This window comes from Coffea eugenioides, chromosome 9 (assembly GCF_003713205.1).
Source record: "Coffea eugenioides isolate CCC68of chromosome 9, Ceug_1.0, whole genome shotgun sequence".
NCBI lineage: Eukaryota > Viridiplantae > Streptophyta > Magnoliopsida > Gentianales > Rubiaceae > Coffea > Coffea eugenioides.
Genome location: NC_040043.1, coordinates 6,772,145 through 6,795,196, shown reverse-complemented (window position 1 = coordinate 6,795,196; position 23,052 = coordinate 6,772,145). Strand labels below are relative to the sequence as shown.

The 23,052-nt window shown below is 34.8% G+C and overlaps 2 protein-coding genes across 2 annotated transcripts; one reads left to right on the top strand and one right to left on the bottom strand.

The window, feature by feature from the left end:
• Positions 1–7,094: 7,094 nt before the first annotated feature.
• On the bottom strand, positions 7,095–8,867 carry LOC113782078 (peroxidase 7). The gene is made up of 3 exons (XM_027327988.1): positions 8,658–8,867; positions 7,915–8,257; positions 7,095–7,498 (listed from the first exon to the last, which is right to left on the bottom strand). Exons 1-3 carry the CDS (start codon positions 8,865–8,867, stop codon positions 7,095–7,097), a joined length of 957 nt encoding a protein of 318 aa, XP_027183789.1.
• A 9,863-nt stretch (positions 8,868–18,730) lies between these two features.
• On the top strand, positions 18,731–22,598 carry LOC113783852 (LRR receptor-like serine/threonine-protein kinase GSO1). Its single transcript, XM_027330091.1, has 2 exons — positions 18,731–22,145; positions 22,228–22,598. The coding sequence occupies exons 1-2, from the start codon at positions 18,731–18,733 to the stop codon at positions 22,596–22,598; spliced, it is 3,786 nt and encodes a 1,261-aa protein (XP_027185892.1).
• Positions 22,599–23,052: the final 454 nt, after the last annotated feature.

Sequence of the window (23,052 nt, the reverse complement as noted above, 5' to 3'; positions counted from 1 at the left end):
CAAGTAATGTCTATATTCCTATTTCTAATATTGTGCTCAAGATCTTATGGACCCAAAATTTGAAATTTTGTCACATTTTATCCTAAAAAGTTGTATTAATCTAACTAAAGTTTCGATTTACGTTGAATGGACTGTTTTCTAATTCTCTTATCTTTATATGCATTATCATCTTCTGAATGGTTAATAATAAGGCATTTTCTTTCTTTTTTTATTTCTCTATTTTGATGAAATTGGGGTGGAAGCTGAATTTTCTTCTTACCAACTCAACTGATATAGAATGAACAGAATCTAACTTAATCATCAATATTCTTATCAACTCAATTGAGATTACTGAATGGACTATAATAAGCCTTAGGTTTCATTTCCCTTAGGCTTTTAGAGTATCAAGAGAAAATAAGTTTATTTGTATATGATATTGTTCATAAAAAAAAGTTTTAATTGTATCATAAATACGTTTTTTAATCACTGTTTGATCTTTCCAACCAATTTATTTTACGTACATCACATCTCAAAGAGTAAGTTACAAAGGCGGAAATACACAATTTTTAGGCGTGTTTACAGGTTCGTATCAGTTTGCTTGCGTGTCTTAATTCTAAGTTTAATCCAAAGAGGATCCATTTTAGCCTATCAAACTACTGGACAAATGATGTCTGCAAGAATTTCTCAAGTGTAACAATAGTCACAAATGAAACTGGGGACCAGAATAAATGTTGCATATGGACCATGTTTGAGACTGAAATGCACAATATAGTGTAAAGGGCAGAGAGGAACAAATTTGTCAACATAAGGGACCATTAGTCTGTGTGCTTTTTTCTAATTAATGGCTTCTTCTAGTGCTAATTATTTTAGTCCCAAAGCACTGGCAAATTAATTCGTAAAACTTCCTCATTTAATTAAGAATCATTTTTCTCAAAGTTGGAATAGTATCTAGCAGAATTACACTTATTCTTAGGAGTTAGGGGAAGCAGATTATTGCAGCCCGTTAAAGCAACTACAATGCTGTAAAGATTTTTTTGCATCTTTGGAAGAACAGCCAGCCATAATCTCTAGGGAGGTTGTTAGTGCAATGAAGACAAGTTCAATTAATTGATGGCTTCTTCCTCTTTCCAATTTGATCTTTCATTGCTCATTCAATCCTGTAGTTCTTATCCAAGCTTCGTACCGGGTGAGACCACAGGTATAAAACAAGCAAATTGCAAAATACTGACACCCAAAAGAGAACAAGAGCTTTGGCAATGAAGACGTACGATCAAATTTAATACCGACTTTTATGGTGACAGCTTTTAAAAGAAATGGCCAAAGAAGAGTGGCAGCTGTTATTTTTCAGGAAGAAGTAGAAGGGCTTATCTTTAGTGAATTTGAAGAAGAAAGGGACCCTTCTTAGGCAGGCTTCTTTCATTGGATGCTAGACACGTATATAAATGTGGTACATATGTGACTTTACACGAAAAACAATGGGTGAAATGGTGATGCACTCATGCACTCTCTTCTTTTGCTTTTGATAATTACATGCAGTCTCGTCTTAACTCATAAAGCTTAAACCCCACAAACATATACTAATCATTGTGCTCCTCAGAGAGACCTGCTTTTGTTTATCTGGGCCAACACTTTTGTTTGTGTGCTGCAAATTTTTTGTCATTTGAATTGATTAGGGCAATAGACCTATTTGTTGACCGTGGCTAGCTATTCCCTTTTAGCACTGCCGTTCCTGGCAGTTCACGATCAAGATTTGATCAAAAAAAATTATGCGATCTAGATTTCATTTTGTATCTCGATTTTAATAATATGTGTGAGATTCACAAAATTTTGTTCTAAAATTACATATTGTTGAAAATAAATTATACCATGTGCAAACAAAGTTACGTCGTATACAAAATGTACATAACTGTCAGGAACGGTTGCAGGTGCAACCGTTCTTGCCCCTGGTCCTAGAGAATACACTGCTTCTTTTAGCTATTCCTTTTTACCGGGGATTATCTTTTTCATGTTTTGCCTAGCGAATATGCTTCTACTAAGGCCTAGTTTGCGTACTAGTAATGTGGTTGTCCGGGATGTACTTGAGGTTTAACCTTGTGTGGAAGCTGTTTTCTTGCCTATGTCAATAAAATAGTTACTACTATTTTGCTCAGAAAAGAAAAAAACTTTCAGTACAACGTAAAACTGTACATAGAATCTTGGAATGGTAATAGAAAAGAAAAATAGCTTTGGGAAGGATGTTTCAAATTCAAGAATAGTAGTCTGCCCATAAAGTTAATGCAATAAAAGCCTACATAAATGAGAAGTGCCTTAAACGACAATAAAACCTACAAAATTTCCATCCAAGGAGAAGAAAGAAATTCAATTAGTGCGAAGAATTTTGTTTAATTTTGTTTCGGTGTAAATCTTTCAATAGTATCTGGTTGACCTCATTGGACCATGACTAATTTGGAATCAAGTACTGTCAAATCTTTTTCTAGAAGTGATTAGTTTGGAATAAAATACTGTCCAATTTTTTTTTTTAGGAGTGGTTCTTCGAATGTTATATTTTCCATCCACAAAATTCGAACCCAAGACTTTGTTTAAAGAGTGTCAAACTCCTTATCACTTGACCCAAGAACCTATGATGTATGACACAATCTAAATACAAGAAACTAGGACAAAGATTTATCAATTTTCAAGTAAAAGGTACTTTGTTTTGCTCTTTTGTTATTGGTTTGTTATAAAAAGGTAAAATCAAGGAACAAAATGGATAAAAGAATTTGCTTCATTAAGGTAAATGTTGTTGAGTAACATCATAGTTTTACAGAAAAGCAAAATAAGATGAACAAAAGCTGCTCAGAAACAGATGAACAGAAACTACCATCATATAGTTATCCATTTATTTTTCTCAATTAAGATAATCAGAGAGATGTGGACACGCACACACACAAAAACATCAGTATTGGTTGAATACTATAGCAACTTCATGTTAGCACGACCATAGACAATTCATACTTGTTTGCTTCACAATCAATTTTGTTTGTTTTTTTTTTTCAATATTACTGCGGGGGACCGTTCAAAGCAGCTATTCCGTGTGGAGGAAAAGCAAATCAACCATGTCTTTTTGATTAAATGAATAAAGACACTCCTCCTTGGAATGATGGCCCTTTCAGATTTCCCGAACAAAGACTATTCCAAAAAGTTAGCAATCAAAGATCATCATGGCTGCAATCCCATCTCCATGCATCCCCATGGCCAAAATGATTGGAAAATAATATACACTTGCTACTAAATAACAACAAAAAAATTGTAATTATAACGTTCAAGACTTGAATCATAAACCAAAAGGTGTCACTCGATTGTATATAGTATATAACGTTTTGTAGAAACGACAATTTTCACAAGCACCAAGAGATGACTAGCCATGACATAAACCCACAATATTCTTAATTTCTGCTACCTCTGATGTATTTTCTTGTTCTCAGTTCTCACCTATTTGAAATGGGGTTTGGACCGCTAGGAACTTCATGAGCGCTGGCACTGAATATTTTATCTCTCCATGAGAAAGATGGAACCTTAACAGAATGGCGCCCTCCTTTTCTTCCTATTGGTGAAAAATGGATTCCATTATTTGTCGAATCATGAGCACTGTCTCTGCAATCTCTCCTTGTAGAAGATTTTGAAATCATTTGCTTTTGCCCCGTCAGTTTAGCTGATTCATATCTGGGATCAGCTTGCTGGAATGAACTGGGATTTTCCTGCTGATGATGATGATCCGCTATCAGAACTAGGAGGAAAAAAAGTAGGGTTAATGAAGTGATGTAGGGAAAAATGGAGGAGGCGAATTTGTAGCTGATAGGTCTTCTTCCTTCATTCCTAGCCATACAGAACGGAGAGCAAGAACCATCCATTATATTACTTGGTTTGTTTAGTACATTTCTCAAGGTTTGACAAGTGTTATGAATATATATGTAGAACTTGACAACAACCTTGTTGAGTTGAGCTGAGCTGGCTAGCTTAGGATAAGAAAATGTATTTTTCTGCTTCTCTCTGTGTGTGTGAGTAGTGTGTATTATGTGGGAGGATGAGTGAGGAAGAATCTTGAAAGAGATAAAGAGTGTAAAGTGGGGGAGATAGCCAGAGAGGCTGCTTTAGCAACGTTTCTTGCGGTAGACTAATGGTAGTGGTAAAGGTGAGAGTAGAAAAAAGAAAGTGTACATATATCAAGTTATCAACTGGTATCAAAAGTCTCTGTGAGAGAGAGAGAGAGAGAGAGAGAGAGAGAGATGAGGGTGGTTGATGGTCAAGGGTAAGCGCCTCTCGTCTCCTAAGAGGAGGACCAAATGGAGCCCATGCACAAATGAGGTTAACAAAATGGACAAAATGATACAAACAATTGCTGACACCTAGAAATGAAGAAGATTCAAAAATTGGTAACAAGTTGCTACTTACAGCAAAACTCAGTTGAACATGAAAAATCATAGAAGTAGGAAAACCATTTACTGTCCTCGAACATAACAAGTATGTGCATTTTTGGCTTCAAAAGGATTTTAGAATGATTGCAATAGGATCTTTCATGATGTATAATTATTATGTTTTTCCTTTTTTTGGGTAGAAACTATTAGATGTCAAATGATTTTGAGAGGACCAGACCATATGTTTTAATTGGTTAACTTGGTTGTAACAAAGTGATATTAAGACATGGTTGTTATTCTAGTACATTTCATTAGTTTACAACCCTAACATTGATTAATCCTCATAAGTTGGGACAACTGCACGAGGGGTTTTGTTTTCTTTAAGGGCTTCTTTTTTTTATTTTTATTTTTTTGGGGGAGTGGTGGGGCTCTTAATTGAGCTTTCTGAACTTGGTTTCAGTTTGGGTAAAGTAGAAGTGGCTCAAATATGTAAGAAAATTTTTATTTCCTTTGTAAACTTTAATTTGATGGTCTAGATGAAGCCAGGTCGACAGACACAACACTGTCCAATTTAAATTGTCAATAGCCTCGTACAATCGCCTTCACAATGAGTTAAAAACTAGGCTCACACTTGGGTAGATCAGGTTTTTATATAAAGATCCAATGGTCTAGATTATACCACACCATCTCACCAAATGATATGGCACAATCTAAATCATTGGATCTTTGAAAATCCAATCTACTTAAGTTTTGGCCAAGAACTATAGGCGTAATGAGCTTTGTATGCCAAGCACAATGGTTGGCCTAATTAGACTAAAGGTGTATTAGATAAAATTGAAGTCTAAAAATTGAAATATGAGATATAAAATCTGAATCCATTAATTTATTAATTTGTTAAGTACTAAATCTGATATATTTGATTATATATTACATTAAGTGATAAATGAATAGTTTGTCACTTATTGTTTCGAGCAAATTTTACCTAAAAAATTTAGTGCCACTTAATTAATTCAGATGTTCCATTTTTAATTATCAAACACATCAGAACATGTTAAGATTTGAATTCATTAAATTGAAGTATTGAATTGGATAATCAAACAGGGCCTAAGGCTTAGTAAAAATGGTCTAATGTCATAGGCTTACAAGCACTAATTTGGATGGTTTTTGTTGTTTCATATTTCATTATTTTGAAGGAGACTTTAAATTTTACATAGAAAAACGATAATTTAGGAGTCGAATCTAAGACCTATCACTACTTCACCTGCAAGCTGAGTTAGCTTTTGGATTTGATTTTTTCAATAATGGAGGGGTCGGACTTAAGATGCGGAGAACGAGTAAAGAAATTTGAATTCAAAATCTTTAATTCTTGAAAGCTGAACCTTAACTACCAGACGAACGCCTTCTCGATCACCTGAGCCTTTGAAGAACACTAGATACATGCTACTCTTACTTTGGTTCTATTAGTTATATGGGTTGGCCAGGGACTTTCTTTGGACCTTACATACTTCTGTACACAGAACAACGTAGTATCTCGATCCGAAGCGTACTCATTCTGGCAATAGTAAAGCCCCATCATAAAGCCCAGATTTTCCAGAAAAACTAATGCTCGACTTTTCCTTACTTTTCTTTTCTTGTAGTGAGTAATTGTTTTACCCTTTTATTTGTTTGAGGGAAAAATCATGTAAGAAAGTGTGCCATGGGATAAGTGATATGAAGTGAGGTACAGGAAAAGCAAAATAACTTTCTCACATGTGTTTGGTTAACAAGAAAATGATGCAAGAAAATATAAAATTTTTATCTTTGTTTAGTTGAAAAGTCACGAAAAAATTGGCTAGTATGTCTGTTAATAAAAAAAATTCAATATTGAAGTTCTTCATTTTTGGTATTTAATATATGTAAAAACATGTAATAACTATAACATTTTGCATAATGGAAGAGTTGCTTACCTGAAAATTAATCACATTCTTTAACAATAAGTTTGTGTGTGTGTGTGTCTATATATATATATATATATATATATATGTATGTATATATATATATACTAATTTCATATACATGTAGAAGAAAATAATACTAACATCATATAAATTCAATAAATTATTAATTCATTAATTTTTTAAATAAAATAAGAATAAGATGTCTAACTACAAGCTGGTTATTTGAATTATAAATTCTAAGTATTCTAATGAACATTCAAATAAACATTCAAACCTTGTAGGAAGTCACTTTTCCTTCACTTTCCTTCCCTTTTCCAGGCAACCAAACACTATATAAAACTTTCTGATCACAATTGATCCATCCACTGCAACTGCTTGTTAGATGAGGAGTTGGAAATATCTTAGCCCCCCCCCAAAAAAAATTCCGAAAATATTTAAACATTTTAGCCCAAAGCCAGCATAGTAAGTTATTCCTAGACCTTCTGTTGATATTTAAAACATTTCAAGATCTTGCAAGCCGAAAAATGTACTAGAAAGCCATCAAAGGTAATCAGAATTCAGATGCATGGTGAAGTATAAAGATTTCTGTTTTCTTAAATGAAAAATATCAGAAACAACAGCGAACTAACTTAAATCCATTTCAAGTCATACTGGCCAGTGAAACGCTACAGCCAGACAAGAAGAAATGAAACAAGAATGAGAAACAAAATTCCAGTCTTAAAATACAGATAAATCCGCCACCAACACTGAGGATGTAGTCTTAATCTTCAGTATTTTCAATTCCTTAAGCATTGACATAGTTGCAATTCACTCTAATTTCACCGTCATCAGCACTCAAATAGTCTTGAATATTCCCAAGTTTCACCATGGATGCTGCAAACTGATGGTGAAAGACATGAGTTTGGGAAGCCAATGCATTCACAAGAGGGGCTGTCCTTGAATCAGAATAGAGGATTTGGTCAGTTTTTAGGAGCCCCATCTTATTCTGAACATTCTTGAAGTACTGAACATCAAAGGTCTTAGGGGTGGTGGCATCAAGGTCTACGTATTCTGATGCCCATCTGCATTTTCTCCTCAAGAAATTTAGATACTTGGGGTTGATGGTTGGATCAGGCTTTCCAGTTCCCATGTAGTTGAACAATCTGAACTGCAGGGATCCGCATGTGCTTCTTCCAATTGTATGAGCTCCTGTAAAATAAATGGCTTGCAATGAGAAAATGGCGCTTATCATTGAAGAGTTGAAGAGTTATATTCTAGTGATTGAATGGTTGCTTCCTACACATAGAGAAGTCTCATTTTACCGTTCGAACCATAGAGCATGTTCTTAACTGATTTCTTGGACATGCTTTTAGTTTTCATTCTATAAAATTGGTTATATGATATGATATTCTCAACGACTTTTTCTTTCAATTTTTTACTTTCGAAGCATAAAAAAAATGGTCAGAATCTGAAGCTCTAAGATACCTGCATATTGAATTCAAGCTTTTGCTTTCCAAAAATCAATTTCTACAAAAATCAAAATGAGAACAGGCCTATTGTAATAAAAAGGACTGCACCACATTTTAGCTTCTTTTTCCTCATCATCAAAAAGAAGATTTGCATACCTGAGAGGGCAACCAAGTCCAGTATATTCAGTCCCTTGGACTGGTAAAATTCGATCAAATCGGTGACTCTTTCGTGGCCCATGGGAACCATTTCAGCTTCCTTGGCAATGGAAACTCGTCCATCTTTCCTCCCATATGGGACCTGCCAGAATGGACCTCCAGCTAAAACTGTTGCATCTCTAGCAGCAGCAGTGAGAATGTCAGCACAGGAGACGGTCTTAGGGCACTTCTTCTCAATCTCTGCTTTGATATCATCAATCACTTCAAATCCTCTCAATGACTTGCTCACATTAGACCTTCTTTCACTTCCTTGATGGTTCAAAAGAACTGAGGCATCACATCCCTATTCGATAATCAAGAAATAAATTCATTAATCTACGTAACTTAACTACGTAATATTCAATACGTTCATGAAAAAGATGAAATTCGACTCGTGATTTAATCACTGGACCTAAAAGGTTGAAATTTAATTAGAATGTCATTATGTTAACCAGATGTTGACATTTAATTTATGACCAAATGAGGCAAGAAGTAATAATAGATAAGTGAGTCACCCGCACACACGTATACATACATACATATATATATATATCTAGGAAAATAAGGTGCAATTATTTGTTTGGAACAGCTAAAAGATTGACAAAATTTATTAGAAAATGAGATATATATATATATATATATATATATATATATATAAGTTCAAGTTGTAGTAAATGATATTTCTGTAGGGAAATAATGCTTACCCTAACAGCACAGTCGTGGAAGTGCAACCTCATGAGGGCAGGAGCAAGTGTGTAATCTTTGGCAACCCATTGTTTGACTTTATTGTGGATTATTTTTTCAACATCTGGGCAGCTTCTATAATAATGAAGGAAAGACAAAGCATCATCATCAAATGCAGAAGTTTCAAGAAAAAAGAAGACCAAGAAGCACAAAGAGACGGAGAATTTCATGGTTTTGTTCCTTTTGTACAATTGGCCAAGCTAGGAGTGTTTTGCTTGATTTGATTTTCGGGTTCGTTGAGTTTTTAGTGAGTGATCAATAGGTATATATATATATAGAGAGAGAGAGAGAGAGAGAGAGATTTCAGCAGCACAAAGTGGTAAAGATTAAATTAATTGGTTCTAGTTGAAGTACGTGACTTGCACTATAGTGAATTTCAGAAAAATACGTGAGACACACATTTGAAAACATGACGTGCAAGCATGTAGTAGTTAATTGAGCATATATATGCTAAATGACCTGCTTTAATCATTGTCCAATGCTTAAGAGAAAACCCACCAAATGAGATAAAAAATAAAAAGTGAGGAGACATTCTCCAATAGCAAGAGACTCACAAATTAAGTATTATAAAACGAACCTTTGTTCAAAAGTCAAAACAAACATATTTCTTTATGATTAATCTTGTATACATTGTCGGTGTATGCACAATTATTGTTAGATATATGACACATATGCAAAAATTTGAATTTGAAATTAAAGTTTTGCTCATGTGTCATCCATCCAACCATGATAGTGTATAAAAGATTTACTCATTTCTTTAGTGTCAGTGGCATTCTATTAGTTGCACATTAAACCCATTGTAAAAAAAAAAAAAATAGATTGAAGGCAGCACTGTTGTAGGAAAATTGATTAGAGTAAATCTTATCTACACTGACAGTGTATACATTATCACCGTTGGATTTATAATATGTGTGTAAAAATTAAATTTCAAATTCAAATTTTGCATAGTTGTCATTCATCTGACAGTGCATACACTGTCAATGTAAGAAAGATTAATCCAATTGATTGACAACAACATGGCAGAAGCAGAACTAAAATAGAAGATTAGTTGACATATGCAATATTCTTCAAAAGGAAAGAGCAAATTAAGTAATTATTAAAACCTTAACCACCAAAATTAAGTTGCTGACTTTTTTCTCTTATTTCGATTTTGTTTTTGAGTATCATGATGGATGGTGCCATTTGGATTAAAATTTGACTATCCCACCAATTATAACGTTTGATTTCATTTCATTGGATATAGGTTAAATGTTCTTGAACGAAATGGCTTTTTAATTTTGCCAAATTTTAGCTCTTACTATTTGAAGACATTTTTGAGGTTGTCAAAACTAGTATATAACATTTCCTTGGCTGCTTTCACAGTTGCCTGCAGACTCAAAAATTGCGCAAGCTTCTTGTACGTGAAGCACTCAAATCATATAAACCTTCTAAGGAAGACGTAGAAATAATTTGAAAAAGAGAAATTTTTAAGAAGAACATTTGGAAAAGAGAAAATATTATTAAGAACTCAAGAATCAAAGTATCATGGCAGCACATGGCAAACGATAGCATATTGGGGTACCTAAGCCAGCCCTCTGACTACAGAGCCTATACCCATGACTATTGTGGCCCATGAGCGGTTTGCCCGCTTGGCAATCTGAAAAGAACAGTTGACGCTCAAATTGGACCGACATAATGTTGAATTTGTTTTTTTTTTCTTTTTAATTTTCTCAAAAACTGATTCCAATTAAGTTAACTTGATCTGGTCCAATGTGGAATATAAAACTTACTCTGAGGAAAAGCTCTTGATTCGCCCATGAGCTTTTCTTTTTCTTTTTCTTTTAAGGACAAATCGTTTAGAATGGCCATTGCATTTTGGCAAATGAAATTTTTCATCCTTCATTTTTAAAATAGAAACTTTACGCCTCTTACGCAATCAAGATGGTAAAAATTTAGTTCCAACCTAAGTTTTCGACCACTTTTTACCTTGAATCCATTAGGTGACCCATACGTAATCATTTTTTGAAGACCAAAAAAAGTTAGATTCCATGAACCACAATTAGCTTTTTTCAAAAAAAAAAAAAAGAAGTTGAAAATCTAATCCAATTCATCTTCATTTTTACCACTAAAAAAATGGGATCCTTGTACATAAAAAATGACTAGATGTGAGTCATATGGTGATTTCAAATTAAAAAATGGTTAGAAACTTAAGATAGAACTAAATTTGGCTAATTTGAATTTATGAGGGATATAAAATTAACATTTTAAAAGTGAAGGATGAAAAAATACATTTGACAAAATGTGAGGGGTTTTAAACAAATTTCCCATTCTTTTTACCCTTCCACACCCTTTCCATTCTCGAACTATTAAGTATATGATTTAAATTCTGAACCTGATAATGGAGAGAACTTTAAGGATCCTTCTTTCTATTTGCCCATGAGTTGTTTATATTGAAAAGAAAAATTGTAATCTAAATGACATACAGAAATAAATAATGGCTTATTTCCTTAATTTTAGAAAGTTTCATATTTGTATTTATAGTTTAGATATGTCATGATTTTAAATCGATTTTTTTTAGGCAAAATCGATTGAAATATCCAAGTGAAACAGGATCTTGATGTTGAGTAAGAGTTTCTTAGTGATTTCTTTTTTTCTAACGATACCATTTACTTGGTGATTGAAATAGCCAAAATTTTTAATCTTCCTAACACTTGTAAGAATAGTTGAAAATCGGAGAAGACAGACAAGTAAGATGATGGAATTGAAGGTCAGAATATACTTTACTATATGGTAGAGAAGACATGCATGCTAGAGAAAGATATCTAGATTAGTGCATGCGGATAGTAGATTATTTTAACCAAAATTTATTGGAATAATATTGTAGATCATTTTGTAATATATTGTATGTAAAATAAAAAGGTGTGTGAAAAAACAAAAAAAAAAATTACTAAACAGCGTTATTCTGATTTTTTTTTTTTTTTTTTTTTGCAAAAAATGGTCTGTCCAAAGATAGGGGAACACAGACCTCCATGAATTTTTTTTTTTTTTTTTAATGAAATAGCAGCATCATGGAATTATGATCCTTCTATTAAGACTTTGAGATGATTTTACTAAGCCCTCAAACAGGTAAAGTGTATTACTTGAAATGAACAAAAGTTAATTATTGTTTTACCCCCTTAAACATCACGTCTTGAATGAATAATTTTCGTCTTAACAGCTATAATTAAGATCTAAAGTCAATGTGATTTTGCAACTTTGCTCGATTGCAGTTAGATAACTAGCTAGTTAAAAGAAGAAAAAAACTAATAATTTTTATCATTTGAAAGGTCAATTGAAATCATTAGATATTTTTTTTAGGTGATGACCAAAATTGAATCTTGAGACTTCAACCTTGAAATATGTGGGTAGTAGGTCAAGTTGTTAGCTAGCATGTCATACATACAGAGAGTTACCCATATAGCAAGGAGTCTTCATTAGTCTGATCCAGTTACTATTGCCAGTAATGTTTGTTTGTTTGTTTGAGATTTCAACCTCAATGAAACCTTAAATTCAAACCCCAGAAACTTTCCCTCTTGTCATATGCCTCTACACGTATATTCAAATATTCTCTTCGTCTACCTAATTCTAATTGATGATTTCACTGTTTCACATTACATCTTTGGTAATGTAAAGATCCTTCCCCACGTTTTACTAGTAATTCTACAGCAACCATAAATTAATTGTAGGTTGCCATTGTGAAGAGTTCAAAGATGGAAGCCCATATTGTGCTGGTGATGGTTATGTCGTGGATCAAATTAGAGTTTTTTGCTTTACTAAGATTAATCAAGAAAAGTCTCTACAATGTGCATGTGAAATCAAGAAAAGGGCATAGTCAACTTTAACTTATTGCAGCAATCCGTTATCATATATAAAAAAAAAATTTAATTACTTGTTTATCTCATATGTATTACGTCAACAAAGTGCTACAATATTATGCTTAAAATTTGGCGAACAAACTCAAATGTTTTCTGCTTTGTCAAATAGCAGGTTGTGTGTGTGTGTGTGTGATAGAGTTTTTTATGTGTGGCTTTTGTCAAGAAACGGGCATAGTCAACTTGAACAGTACATGATTTGGAGAAATATTATTTTTAGTTGCATCAAAAACAAATTTTTAAATATCTTTTAATACCATATATATATATATTATATCAAAAAAACACTATAATATTATGAATAATTCTTATATACAGTGATCGTTGTATTCACGACACATATATAAAAGTTGAATTTTAACTATTACATAACTATCATTCATCCAAGACTAACCGTTCCAATATGACATCAAAGGAGTCCTATAGTATCATACTCAAAAATTTTTTCCAATTAATCTTCTGAACAAACTCAATTTAATTTTTGCTTTGTCAAAAAGCAGTGTCAGTGTGTATGTATGTCTGTGTGTGTGTTGGGGTGGGGGTGGTTGAAGTTGAAAACTTGAAATTGGAAGGGGGAACTGTACATTTATACAGATGGTGATGGCACATAGACCATAGCCTGAGCAAGAATGAGATGTTTCTTTCTTCTGTGAATATCAGAATATGCAAAGTTTACAAGTCAAATTTCTGATGAACTTGGGAGCACGTGAGACTAGACTAGCAAGCCGAACAGACATTCAAGTTTCACAAACCGAGTTGTCTTGGCAAATTTCCACGCATCCATGCACAATTTAGACTAGTCGATTCTGGTCAATGTCCTCTTTTCTCAATTCTGGTGCTCTGCTGCTGGTAAGCTTCCCTTTCAGAATCTGACTTTGTTTGTTTGACACATTGGCCTCCTCTTCTCAGTTCTCATCTACTCAGGCTAGTTCAACGACAAAATTTTATTTTGAAACCCCCCCTTCTTTTATGTCACTTGATTTTTTGGGAAAAAAAATCAATCAAACTTTTCAAGTATTTGAGGGATGCTAGCTACATAATTTAACACAAGAAATAGGAACCACAAAAACAAAGGTTAAAAAAAGAGTTATGTCATATGATGTGATTTTTATTACCTTGGTTATAAAGCAAATAAACTTAAAATTCTCCCAATAATTTTGTCTGAATTTTTGGTATACAAAAAAGTCATGAGGTGCTGCTTGTAATTGGAAGTTGGCGGATCAAGTAAGACATTGGACAAAAGACTTGGGGAAAATGACCTGTGGGATCCCTCACATTTCACAAAAATATTCTTTTCGTCCCTCACTTTTAAACGAAGCAAATTCGTCCCTAACATTTAAAAATTAAAACTATTACATCCCTGAACCTAATTTTCAACTTGAATCAAACTATCCAATAATTCTATAATAAATTTCGGAGTTAGAATTGATGGATCATTCAGTCAACTCCATCATATTCACGTAACATTTATTAAACCAAAAAAAATAAAAAATTATAACATAAAAGGCCATTCTTTGTTTTGGAACAGTAAGGTTTCTATTTTGAATAAATCTTTTCATGCATCGTTAGTATATACGCTTGCGAGTCTAGATGTATATCACAAATACAAAATTTGGTGTTTAAATTTAAATTGAAATGATGTGGCAGGTACATAAACCCGTCAGTGTATACAATGACAATGTAGGAAAGATTAATCATTCTTTTTTATGTTATAATTTTTTATTTTTTGTGGTTCGTTAAATTTCAATTGAATATCAAGTTGAGTTAACCAAGTGATCTACCAATTATACCTCCAAAATTTGTAATCAGGTTGATAGGTGATTTGATTCAGATTGAAAATTAGGTTCAGGGATATAATAGTTTTACTTTTTAAATGTTAGGGATGAATTTGTTTCGTTTTAAAAGTGAGGGACGAAAAGAATATTTTTGCAAAATATAAGAAATAAAATAGGTCATTTTCCCAAAGACTTATTAGAACCCTCAGTTGAAAAGGACTAGACAGGCTATTAAGTCCTTGAACTTTAGGTAATGTGCCAACTGCTACTGGTAATTGAATTTATCTGAAAAAGTGTACCATACTAGTAATTTGCTACTACTAACTTGTAACTATTGCTCTATATATATATATATATAGAAAAGATCATTTCATTCAATAAATCTGCACTAATAGTAAAAAAAATTACATCAAATAAACGTGACACAGATATATATAGATCTGAAATCAATAGATACAACAAATTTAAGAAATTAATACAAATAAAGATAACATTGATAATCTCATTGGAACATTTTAGGAGTGAATAAACTCAATAAAACTCTCATCGGAACATTTTAGGAGAGGAAAAACTCTCGCTAGAACATCTTAATTAGGAGAGAAAAATCTCTCACTAAGAAACCTTAAGAAAGAATTTATTCAAATAAGATAAATTAAAACCTAGAGAAAGTGCTTGGATCCCTCCCATAGAAAAGACCAAATTTGATCTTTCTCCCATGAGAGAGATGAAGGAGATTTTTACTGAAAAAATTCTAGAGAAAAGGAGGAGAAAAAAGTTCTAGAGAGGAGTAGAAGAGCCCAATTGTAACTATTGCTTATAGTTCCTTTTGCAAGAGCATCATGTTTATCATATTTCAATCAGTTCAATCAATCAAAGTTACTACTGAGGTAATCTTCACACAGCTACATCTCACTATCATCACAGGTTTCGTAAGAGAAGGTAACAGGAGGTTTTGACTAAGGCCGTGGAGAATATTTGCTTGTTGCAGTCTTATCTTATGGTACCAATTTGGACTAAGCATTGTCAAAGGAATGACGCTTTGATGAGTTTAATATTCATCATCTTTGTCACATTCATTTGGACTAAGCATCTTCTTTAATTATGTTGCAAATTATTGAGGACTTAACAGCTATCACAATTCACAACTACACATCATTGCATGGAATGTATATATATATATCTCTTAATCTTCTTTGTCTCGTATAATTATTTGATGATCATGATCAGAAAGAGCAAATAATGTGGTTTTAAGAATTCAGCTAAAGCTTCTGTATTTGTTACAAAATCTAGAAGGTTTAATGGAAATTTAACAGCCGTACACGATTTGGTTTTTGTGTACCAAATAATGACTCACAAAAACTAGTATTAGTACTAAATAACGGACAAAAAATAAGTGTAATATATTCATAAACGATGCCAGCCAAAATATGCTTGACTCTTTGGGCAATTCATAATAGTATTATATGACAATGGACATTTGAATGAGATGAAGGTCCGTGATCCATCCACAGCCAGATGTGATTTCAACAATAATTTTTTTTATTCGAGTGTATAATGCTTACAAGATTGTATAAGATATTAAGGGATTCCTTTTTAGTTTAACTAATTATCTTTGTCTTCTCATGAAGAGAAAATGTTAGAAGTTGATAGTGAAGAAATAGGAAATAAAAAAGGACAATATATATATATATATATATATATAAGGATGCATTATATATGCTGACTGAATTATCAATAAAACCCAATTATGTACTATTTATTGATTCTGAAAAACCATTATCAAATCAATTGCCAATTAAAGATATTTTGATAGAATAGACTGATAAGAAAAAGAGTAATGGCAACACATTAAAGGGGGCAAAACATGTGGTGTAATTAAGTTTGGAAATATTCACTTGCTTCTATAATTTAAAGGAGAAAATGAACTCAAGAATCTGCAAAGAGTTTGAGTGTGAGATCTACCAGTATGTGTAAGAGTAGTGTTTTACAGCACCAAACCAAATGCATCCCATTGACATACCACATAATTTCTCTTTCAAGGTCTTCTAGCTAGTGCAAATACATTTGCTAATCTTTCTTTTCTTTTCTTTTTTTGCACAATTCTGTTGTATGGTTTAGGGTTTCAACTTGGGATGTTAAACAGATATAAGTAGGAAATAACCATTGGTATTGTGCAGGCAGTACTGTAATCCTGTCAAAATGAGCTTTCCACTTTTAAGAGTTTTTCGAAGAGTTGAGAGTTTTTCAAAATGGCTTTGTAGTTTCAATCCAGTAAAATGTGATTTGTGACCCTATAGTTCTAAATGTACCACCATTCTGGCACACCATTAGTCGAATATCTTAAAACTAGTAGGAGTCCAGAAGGAAAAATAGCCATTTTGGTCCCTTATGTTTGGAGTTTTAGTCAATTTAGTCCTATTTTATCACCGCGGCTATTTTAACTCCTTTATCTATACTACAAAAAGCCAATCAAGACCCTCTAATGAAAAATTAAAATTTTTTAGCAGTGTCACTCTGGTGCACATGATTAAGTTCGTTAAAAAATTTTAATTTTCCATTGGACATTTTAGATTGACTTTTTGCCAAATACATAGGGGCCTCAATGGTGGATCTATAGTTTTATCCCTGATATATATGACTGTGGCCACATCTCCTCAAACATCACAAATTTTCAAAGTAGGAACTTGCACTTAAAAACTGAGAAATCATAAATTCCAGAATAACCAGATAAAAAATTAAACCGTTTCAATGAAGGCAGTTTAGGCCCATGTGTGCTAATCAGGAGTTGCATTAAGTAGGAAATGTCAACCAAGGCAAAGTTCTGTGTATAGCTTCACAGAGCTACAGAGAGGATGGTGTTGGTTTTGTAGGTTCTTCATTTATTTTTATAGGTCTCTGGTAAAAAGTATGCTATACTTTCCCCAACAAAAATTTTGTAAACACTATTTCTAATAATCTTTTCCCTTTTGATTTCTATTCTTGATGTGTGAAGGCAAAAAAAATGCAAAATCAATTGGGCAGCTTAAAGTTCAAGAATCTACCAAGTTGAATCCACCAAAAGGGCAACCTAGAAAGTTAGTAACTTGAAACGTAAGTAAAATGTAAATTGTTATCAGATACTAAACGGAAGAAATCTCGAAGTAGTTGGATTTCTTGTTCTAGTAAAAGTGTAATGCGAGCTCAAAAAAGTGTTTGGAGCGTTGGAGATAAAAGGCTTGGATTTTGGATTAGGAAGCAAAAGTCTAAGCCTCAATGCAACCATTCAATCAGAAAGAGGCTGCAAAAGGACACAAGGATTTGGTTAACTCAATCCAATCACAAAGTTAAAGAATAAGTTTCCTCTTTGTCTAAGAAACAGAAAATCTGCAAACGTAAAATCACAGAAAAGAGAATGAGAGTAGGAAGTTTGTTTTATAGCTATGACGTGGGGACCTGAAGTGGTTGACTCAATAATCTTATGTTCCCTCAGCCCCTCCCTCCTTCGTACATATTTTTTTCAAAAAAGAAAAAAACTACCACAAACTAACAGATAAATTGGAAATCCAACGGATCACTTTCATGTATGTTCATAGTTGTTTTGAGCTAATACACCAAAACTGGCAAATCCACCAACTTTCAGTCTTCACTTCAACCACTGTATCTTCCACTCATGCAAGCTTTTATACTCCACATTTTCACGCACATTCACACGCACTCTTTGTGCATTTAGTCGAACAAACCTTTTATTTCTTTGTTCCATTAAGAACTTTCTATACTTTTAAATTGGTTTTTTGGTCCCTTCTGGGGCTTCTTTTCATTGACCATTGTCTTGCCAATCACAATTCCATTCAATTAATTTCCTTTCCTTGTTATCTCTGTCTTTCTCTCTCTCTCCATCTGAATGGAATAGGAGAGCGGTGGCCATTAATGGTTATGGCAGGGTGGCTGTGGTAGCTCTATCTTTTGTTGCTTATCTTTTATTTGGCATCAATTTTAAGGCTTCAACAATAAAGTTCTACAAATACCAAACCCCCAACTCCACATCAGTCAATTAGCCTTTACATTTTTCAAGAAATATATAGCCAAAAACTGCATGCACTGCCTTAAGAATCCCACGCGTCTTCTCAGTTCTCACCATCCCAGACCAAGATTTACAGTTGTCCTTGAATGCCTACAACCAAACAGCAAAAACTCATGGAACCCATGCAGGATCATCAGAAGCAGCAGAAGGAGATTGACAACACTAGTCCTCCTCTTAGTCAAACCTTTTTTAGTCCTAAATTTCAGCCTCTTTCTTCTCTCCCTCCCTTGCCCTTTCATTCTTCTTAGCTCATCTTCATAGCTTGTCTCAACAATTCTTCTTATCCCTTTTGCAACAACAAAAAAAAGATGGCATTTCTGAGACAAGTTTTATCAGTTCTTGTCGTAGTTCTAGTCATCGTTCTTTCAAGTGGATCAGTGTCATGCCAGGGTGCAAATTCTTCATCAACTCTTCAAGTTCTTTTGGAGGTGAAACAGTCGTTTCAAGACCCCCAGAATGTGCTGCAAGATTGGTCCATAAACAACCCAAATTTCTGTACATGGAGAGGTGTCTCATGCGCAAGAAATCCAGCTGATGGCTCACTGCAACTGGTGAGTCTCAATCTTTCAGATTCTTCACTTGGTGGGACAATATCACCTTCCCTAGGCCTTTTGCATGACCTGCTCCAACTTGATCTTTCTTCTAATCAGCTCTCAGGCCCCATTCCAACTACTCTTTCAAACCTTTCTTCTTTGGAATCTTTGCTTCTTTACTCTAACCAGCTTTCTGGTCCCATTCCTTCTCAACTTGGCATTCTCATCAACCTCCAAATTCTCAAAATTGGTGACAATGGCCTCACAGGGCCTATTCCTGCTTCTTTTGGTAATCTTGATAATTTGATCATTCTTGGCCTGGCCTCATGCAGTCTTAGTGGTCATATACCTCCAGAGTTAGGTAAACTTGGGCAGCTTCAGTACTTGATTTTGCAGGACAATCAGCTGGATGGCCCTATTCCAGCTGAGCTTGGGAATTGTTCTAACCTTGTTGTATTCACTGCCGCCCTTAATAACTTGAATGGATCAATTCCAGCAGAATTGGGTAGCCTTCAGAATCTCCAGACACTAAACCTTGCCAATAATACTCTTTCAGGTGAAATTCCTGCCCAGCTTGGTGAAATGAGTCAATTGGTATATTTGAATCTGCTTGGTAATCAGCTTCAAGGTGGAATTCCTAAGTCCTTGGCAAACTTGCAAAATCTTCAGACTCTAGACTTGTCCGCCAATAAGCTCTCTGGTGGAATCCCTGCTGAATTTGGTAATATGGGTCTAATCAATTACTTGGTTTTATCAAGTAACAATCTTTCTGGTCTAATTCCAAAGGAATTATGTACTAACACCACCAATTTGGAACATTTGATGCTAGCCCAAAATCAACTTTATGGTGGGATTCCTGTGGAATTGAAAGACTGCAGGTCATTGAAGCAACTTGATTTATCTAATAATACTCTAAATAGCTCAATCCCATTAGAGCTTTATGAGTTGGCTGAATTGACTGATCTCTTGCTCAACAACAATACTTTGGTTGGTACAATTTCTCCTTCTATTGCCAACCTCAGTAACCTGCAGACATTGGCATTGTACCAAAACAATTTAAAGGGCAATTTGCCTAGAGAGATTGGAATGCTAGGAAACCTTCAGATTCTTTATCTTTATGATAATCAATTATCTGGGGAGATTCCTGAAGAGATTGGTAATTGCTCAAGCTTGCAAATGATTGATTTCTTCGGAAATCAATTCTCGGGTCAGATGCCTATGACAATTGGAATGTTAAAGCAGCTGAATTTCCTTCATCTCAGACAGAATGATCTCTCAGGTGAGATTCCAGCCAGTTTGGGAAATTGCCGTGAACTGACAATCCTTGATTTGGCAGATAATCGGCTTTCTGGTGGAATTCCTCCCACTTTTGGTAACCTTCAAGCTCTGCAAGAGTTCATGCTGTACAATAATTCGCTTGAAGGTACTATCCCTGATGAACTGATCAAAATTTCAAATCTGACAAGAGTCAATTTGTCAAGTAACAAATTGAATGGTAGCATTGCTGCACTCTGTAGTTCGCATTCCTTTCTTTCTTTTGATGTTACAGACAATGCATTTGATCAAGAAATCCCTTCACAATTAGGCTATTCACCTGCTCTTGAAAGGTTAAGATTAGGGAACAACCAATTGACTGGTAAAATCCCTTGGACATTTGGATTTATCAGGGAACTATCCCTTCTAGATATCTCAGGAAATTCACTCACTGGTTCTATACCTTTCCAGCTTTCATCGTGCAAGAAACTGACACATCTTGATCTCAATAATAACCTTCTTTCTGGACCAATTCCATCTTGGCTTGGAACTTTGCCTCTATTGGGTGAGCTGAAGCTCTCCTCTAATCGCTTTTATGGACCTCTTCCTCAAGAATTATTTAACTGCTCCAAACTTCTAGTGCTTTCTATTAACGATAATTCACTCAATGGCACTCTTCCTCCCGAAATTGGTAGACTCAATTCTCTCAACGTCCTCAATCTTGATGCTAACCAACTTTCTGGTCCTATGCCTTCAACCATTGGTGGCTTAAGTAAGCTTTACGAACTTCATCTTGCCCGAAACAGCTTAAGTGGAGAAATTCCTAGTGAGATTGGGAGTTTGCAGAATCTCCAAAGTATTCTCGACTTAAGTTACAATAACCTCACTGGTCTAATCCCATCCTCCATCGGTCCACTGTCGAAACTTGAAGCGCTTGATTTATCTCACAATGAACTTTCAGGAGAAGTACCTCCTAAAGTTGGTGAGATGATCAGCTTGGGTAGGCTTAACCTTTCTTACAACAATCTCCAAGGGAAACTGGACAAGCGGTTTGCTCACTGGCCAGTTGCGGCATTTGTTGGAAATTCACTTCTTTGTGGAAGTCCTCTCCAGAGCTGCAAGGACTTCCAGGAAAATAAGAATTCAGGTCTAAGTCAGTCATCAGTAGTGGTAATATCGGCAATATCTACTGTAGTTGCAATTATTCTTCTGTTATTTGGAGCTGCCCTGTTCTTTAGAAGCAGGCGAGAAGTCATAGGGGGGGCCAGTAGTGAAGGGAGCTGTGCCTATTGGTCGAGTTCTTCCCAGGCTCAAAAGCGACCACTATTTCAGCAGCATGCTGCCAGACTTGATATCAGATGGGAGGACATAATGGAAGCCACAAACAACCTCAGCGAAGAGTTTATGATTGGGTCTGGAGGATCAGGAACTATCTACAGAGCTCAGCTGTTCAATGGAGAAACAGTGGCAGTCAAGAAGATTCGAAGAAAGGATGATCCAATGCTGGACAAAAGCTTTGCGAGAGAAATTAAGACTCTTGGTAGGATCAGACACAGGCATCTGGTCAAGTTGTTGGGGTACTGTAACAACAAAGGAGAGCACTCAAATTTACTGATCTATGAATTCATGGAGAACGGAAGTGCGTGGGATTGGCTACATAAGCAACCAAGCAATCACAAGAAGAAGAAAGGCCTTGACTGGGAGGCGAGACTGAGGATAGCAGTGGGGTTGGCCCAAGGAGTGGAGTATCTTCATCATGATTGTGTGCCTAGAATCATTCACAGAGATATCAAGTCTAGCAATGTGTTGCTAGACTCAAATATGGAGGCACATTTGGGCGATTTTGGACTGGCAAAAGCTCTCACGAGCAACTATGATTCTGTAGATACTGAGTCGAACTTATGGTTTGCAGGCTCTTACGGCTATATTGCACCAGGTATCGCTGTTGATCTTTTAGTTGTCGCGAATTCAGTTAAACAGAATAACTAAGTTCTAACGACATGTTTCTCCGTTTGCAGAGTATGCTTATTCTTTGAAAGCAACAGAGAAGAGTGATGTATACAGCATGGGCATTGTGCTCATGGAGCTAGTGAGTGGAAGAATGCCAACTGATGGGAATTTTGGCGAGGACATAGACATGGTAAGATGGGTTGAATCCCGCATTGAAATGCAAGGATCTGCTTGCGAGGAGCTAATTGATCCGGCAATGAAGCCACTCTTACCCCATGAAGAAAATGGTGCGTTCCAGGTGCTAGAAATTGCACTGCAATGTACGAAAACTGCACCTTTTGAAAGACCAACATCACGGCAAGCCTGTGATCTATTGCTGCATATATTTAACGACAGGATGGTTCAATCTGAGAAGATGAGTCCTGATCCATATGCATAGGCCTCCTGAAATAGTGATTGGTTTTTCAAGAAGAAGAGAAATTTAATTATGTGAACAATTGGCGTATGCAAAATTGGCCTTTTGATTACTCAGCAAGATTGAACTCAAAATCCATTGTTTCTATTTCACGTTTGTACAATTCACTTTTTGTGCATTTAATTAACATGGCAAGACAAACAAAACAATCTGAAGGATGTGAAGATGAAACTCTTCCACTCTCATCATTATCAAGAAACAGGGTAGAAATTAGACAAGGTTTTTCCTCCTGCGTATTGCCTTTTTCCTTTCCACACAACCAAGATCGTGGTAAAGGGCAGTATTCTGTAGACCAAGCTCGTAACAAACAACCATGGATAAGCCAAGGATCAAAAACTGAACCTTATGCATCACAAATCAATCAAATTACCTATTTGCTCACTTCCATAAAAAGCTAAGAGAACCTCTGAATAACTGC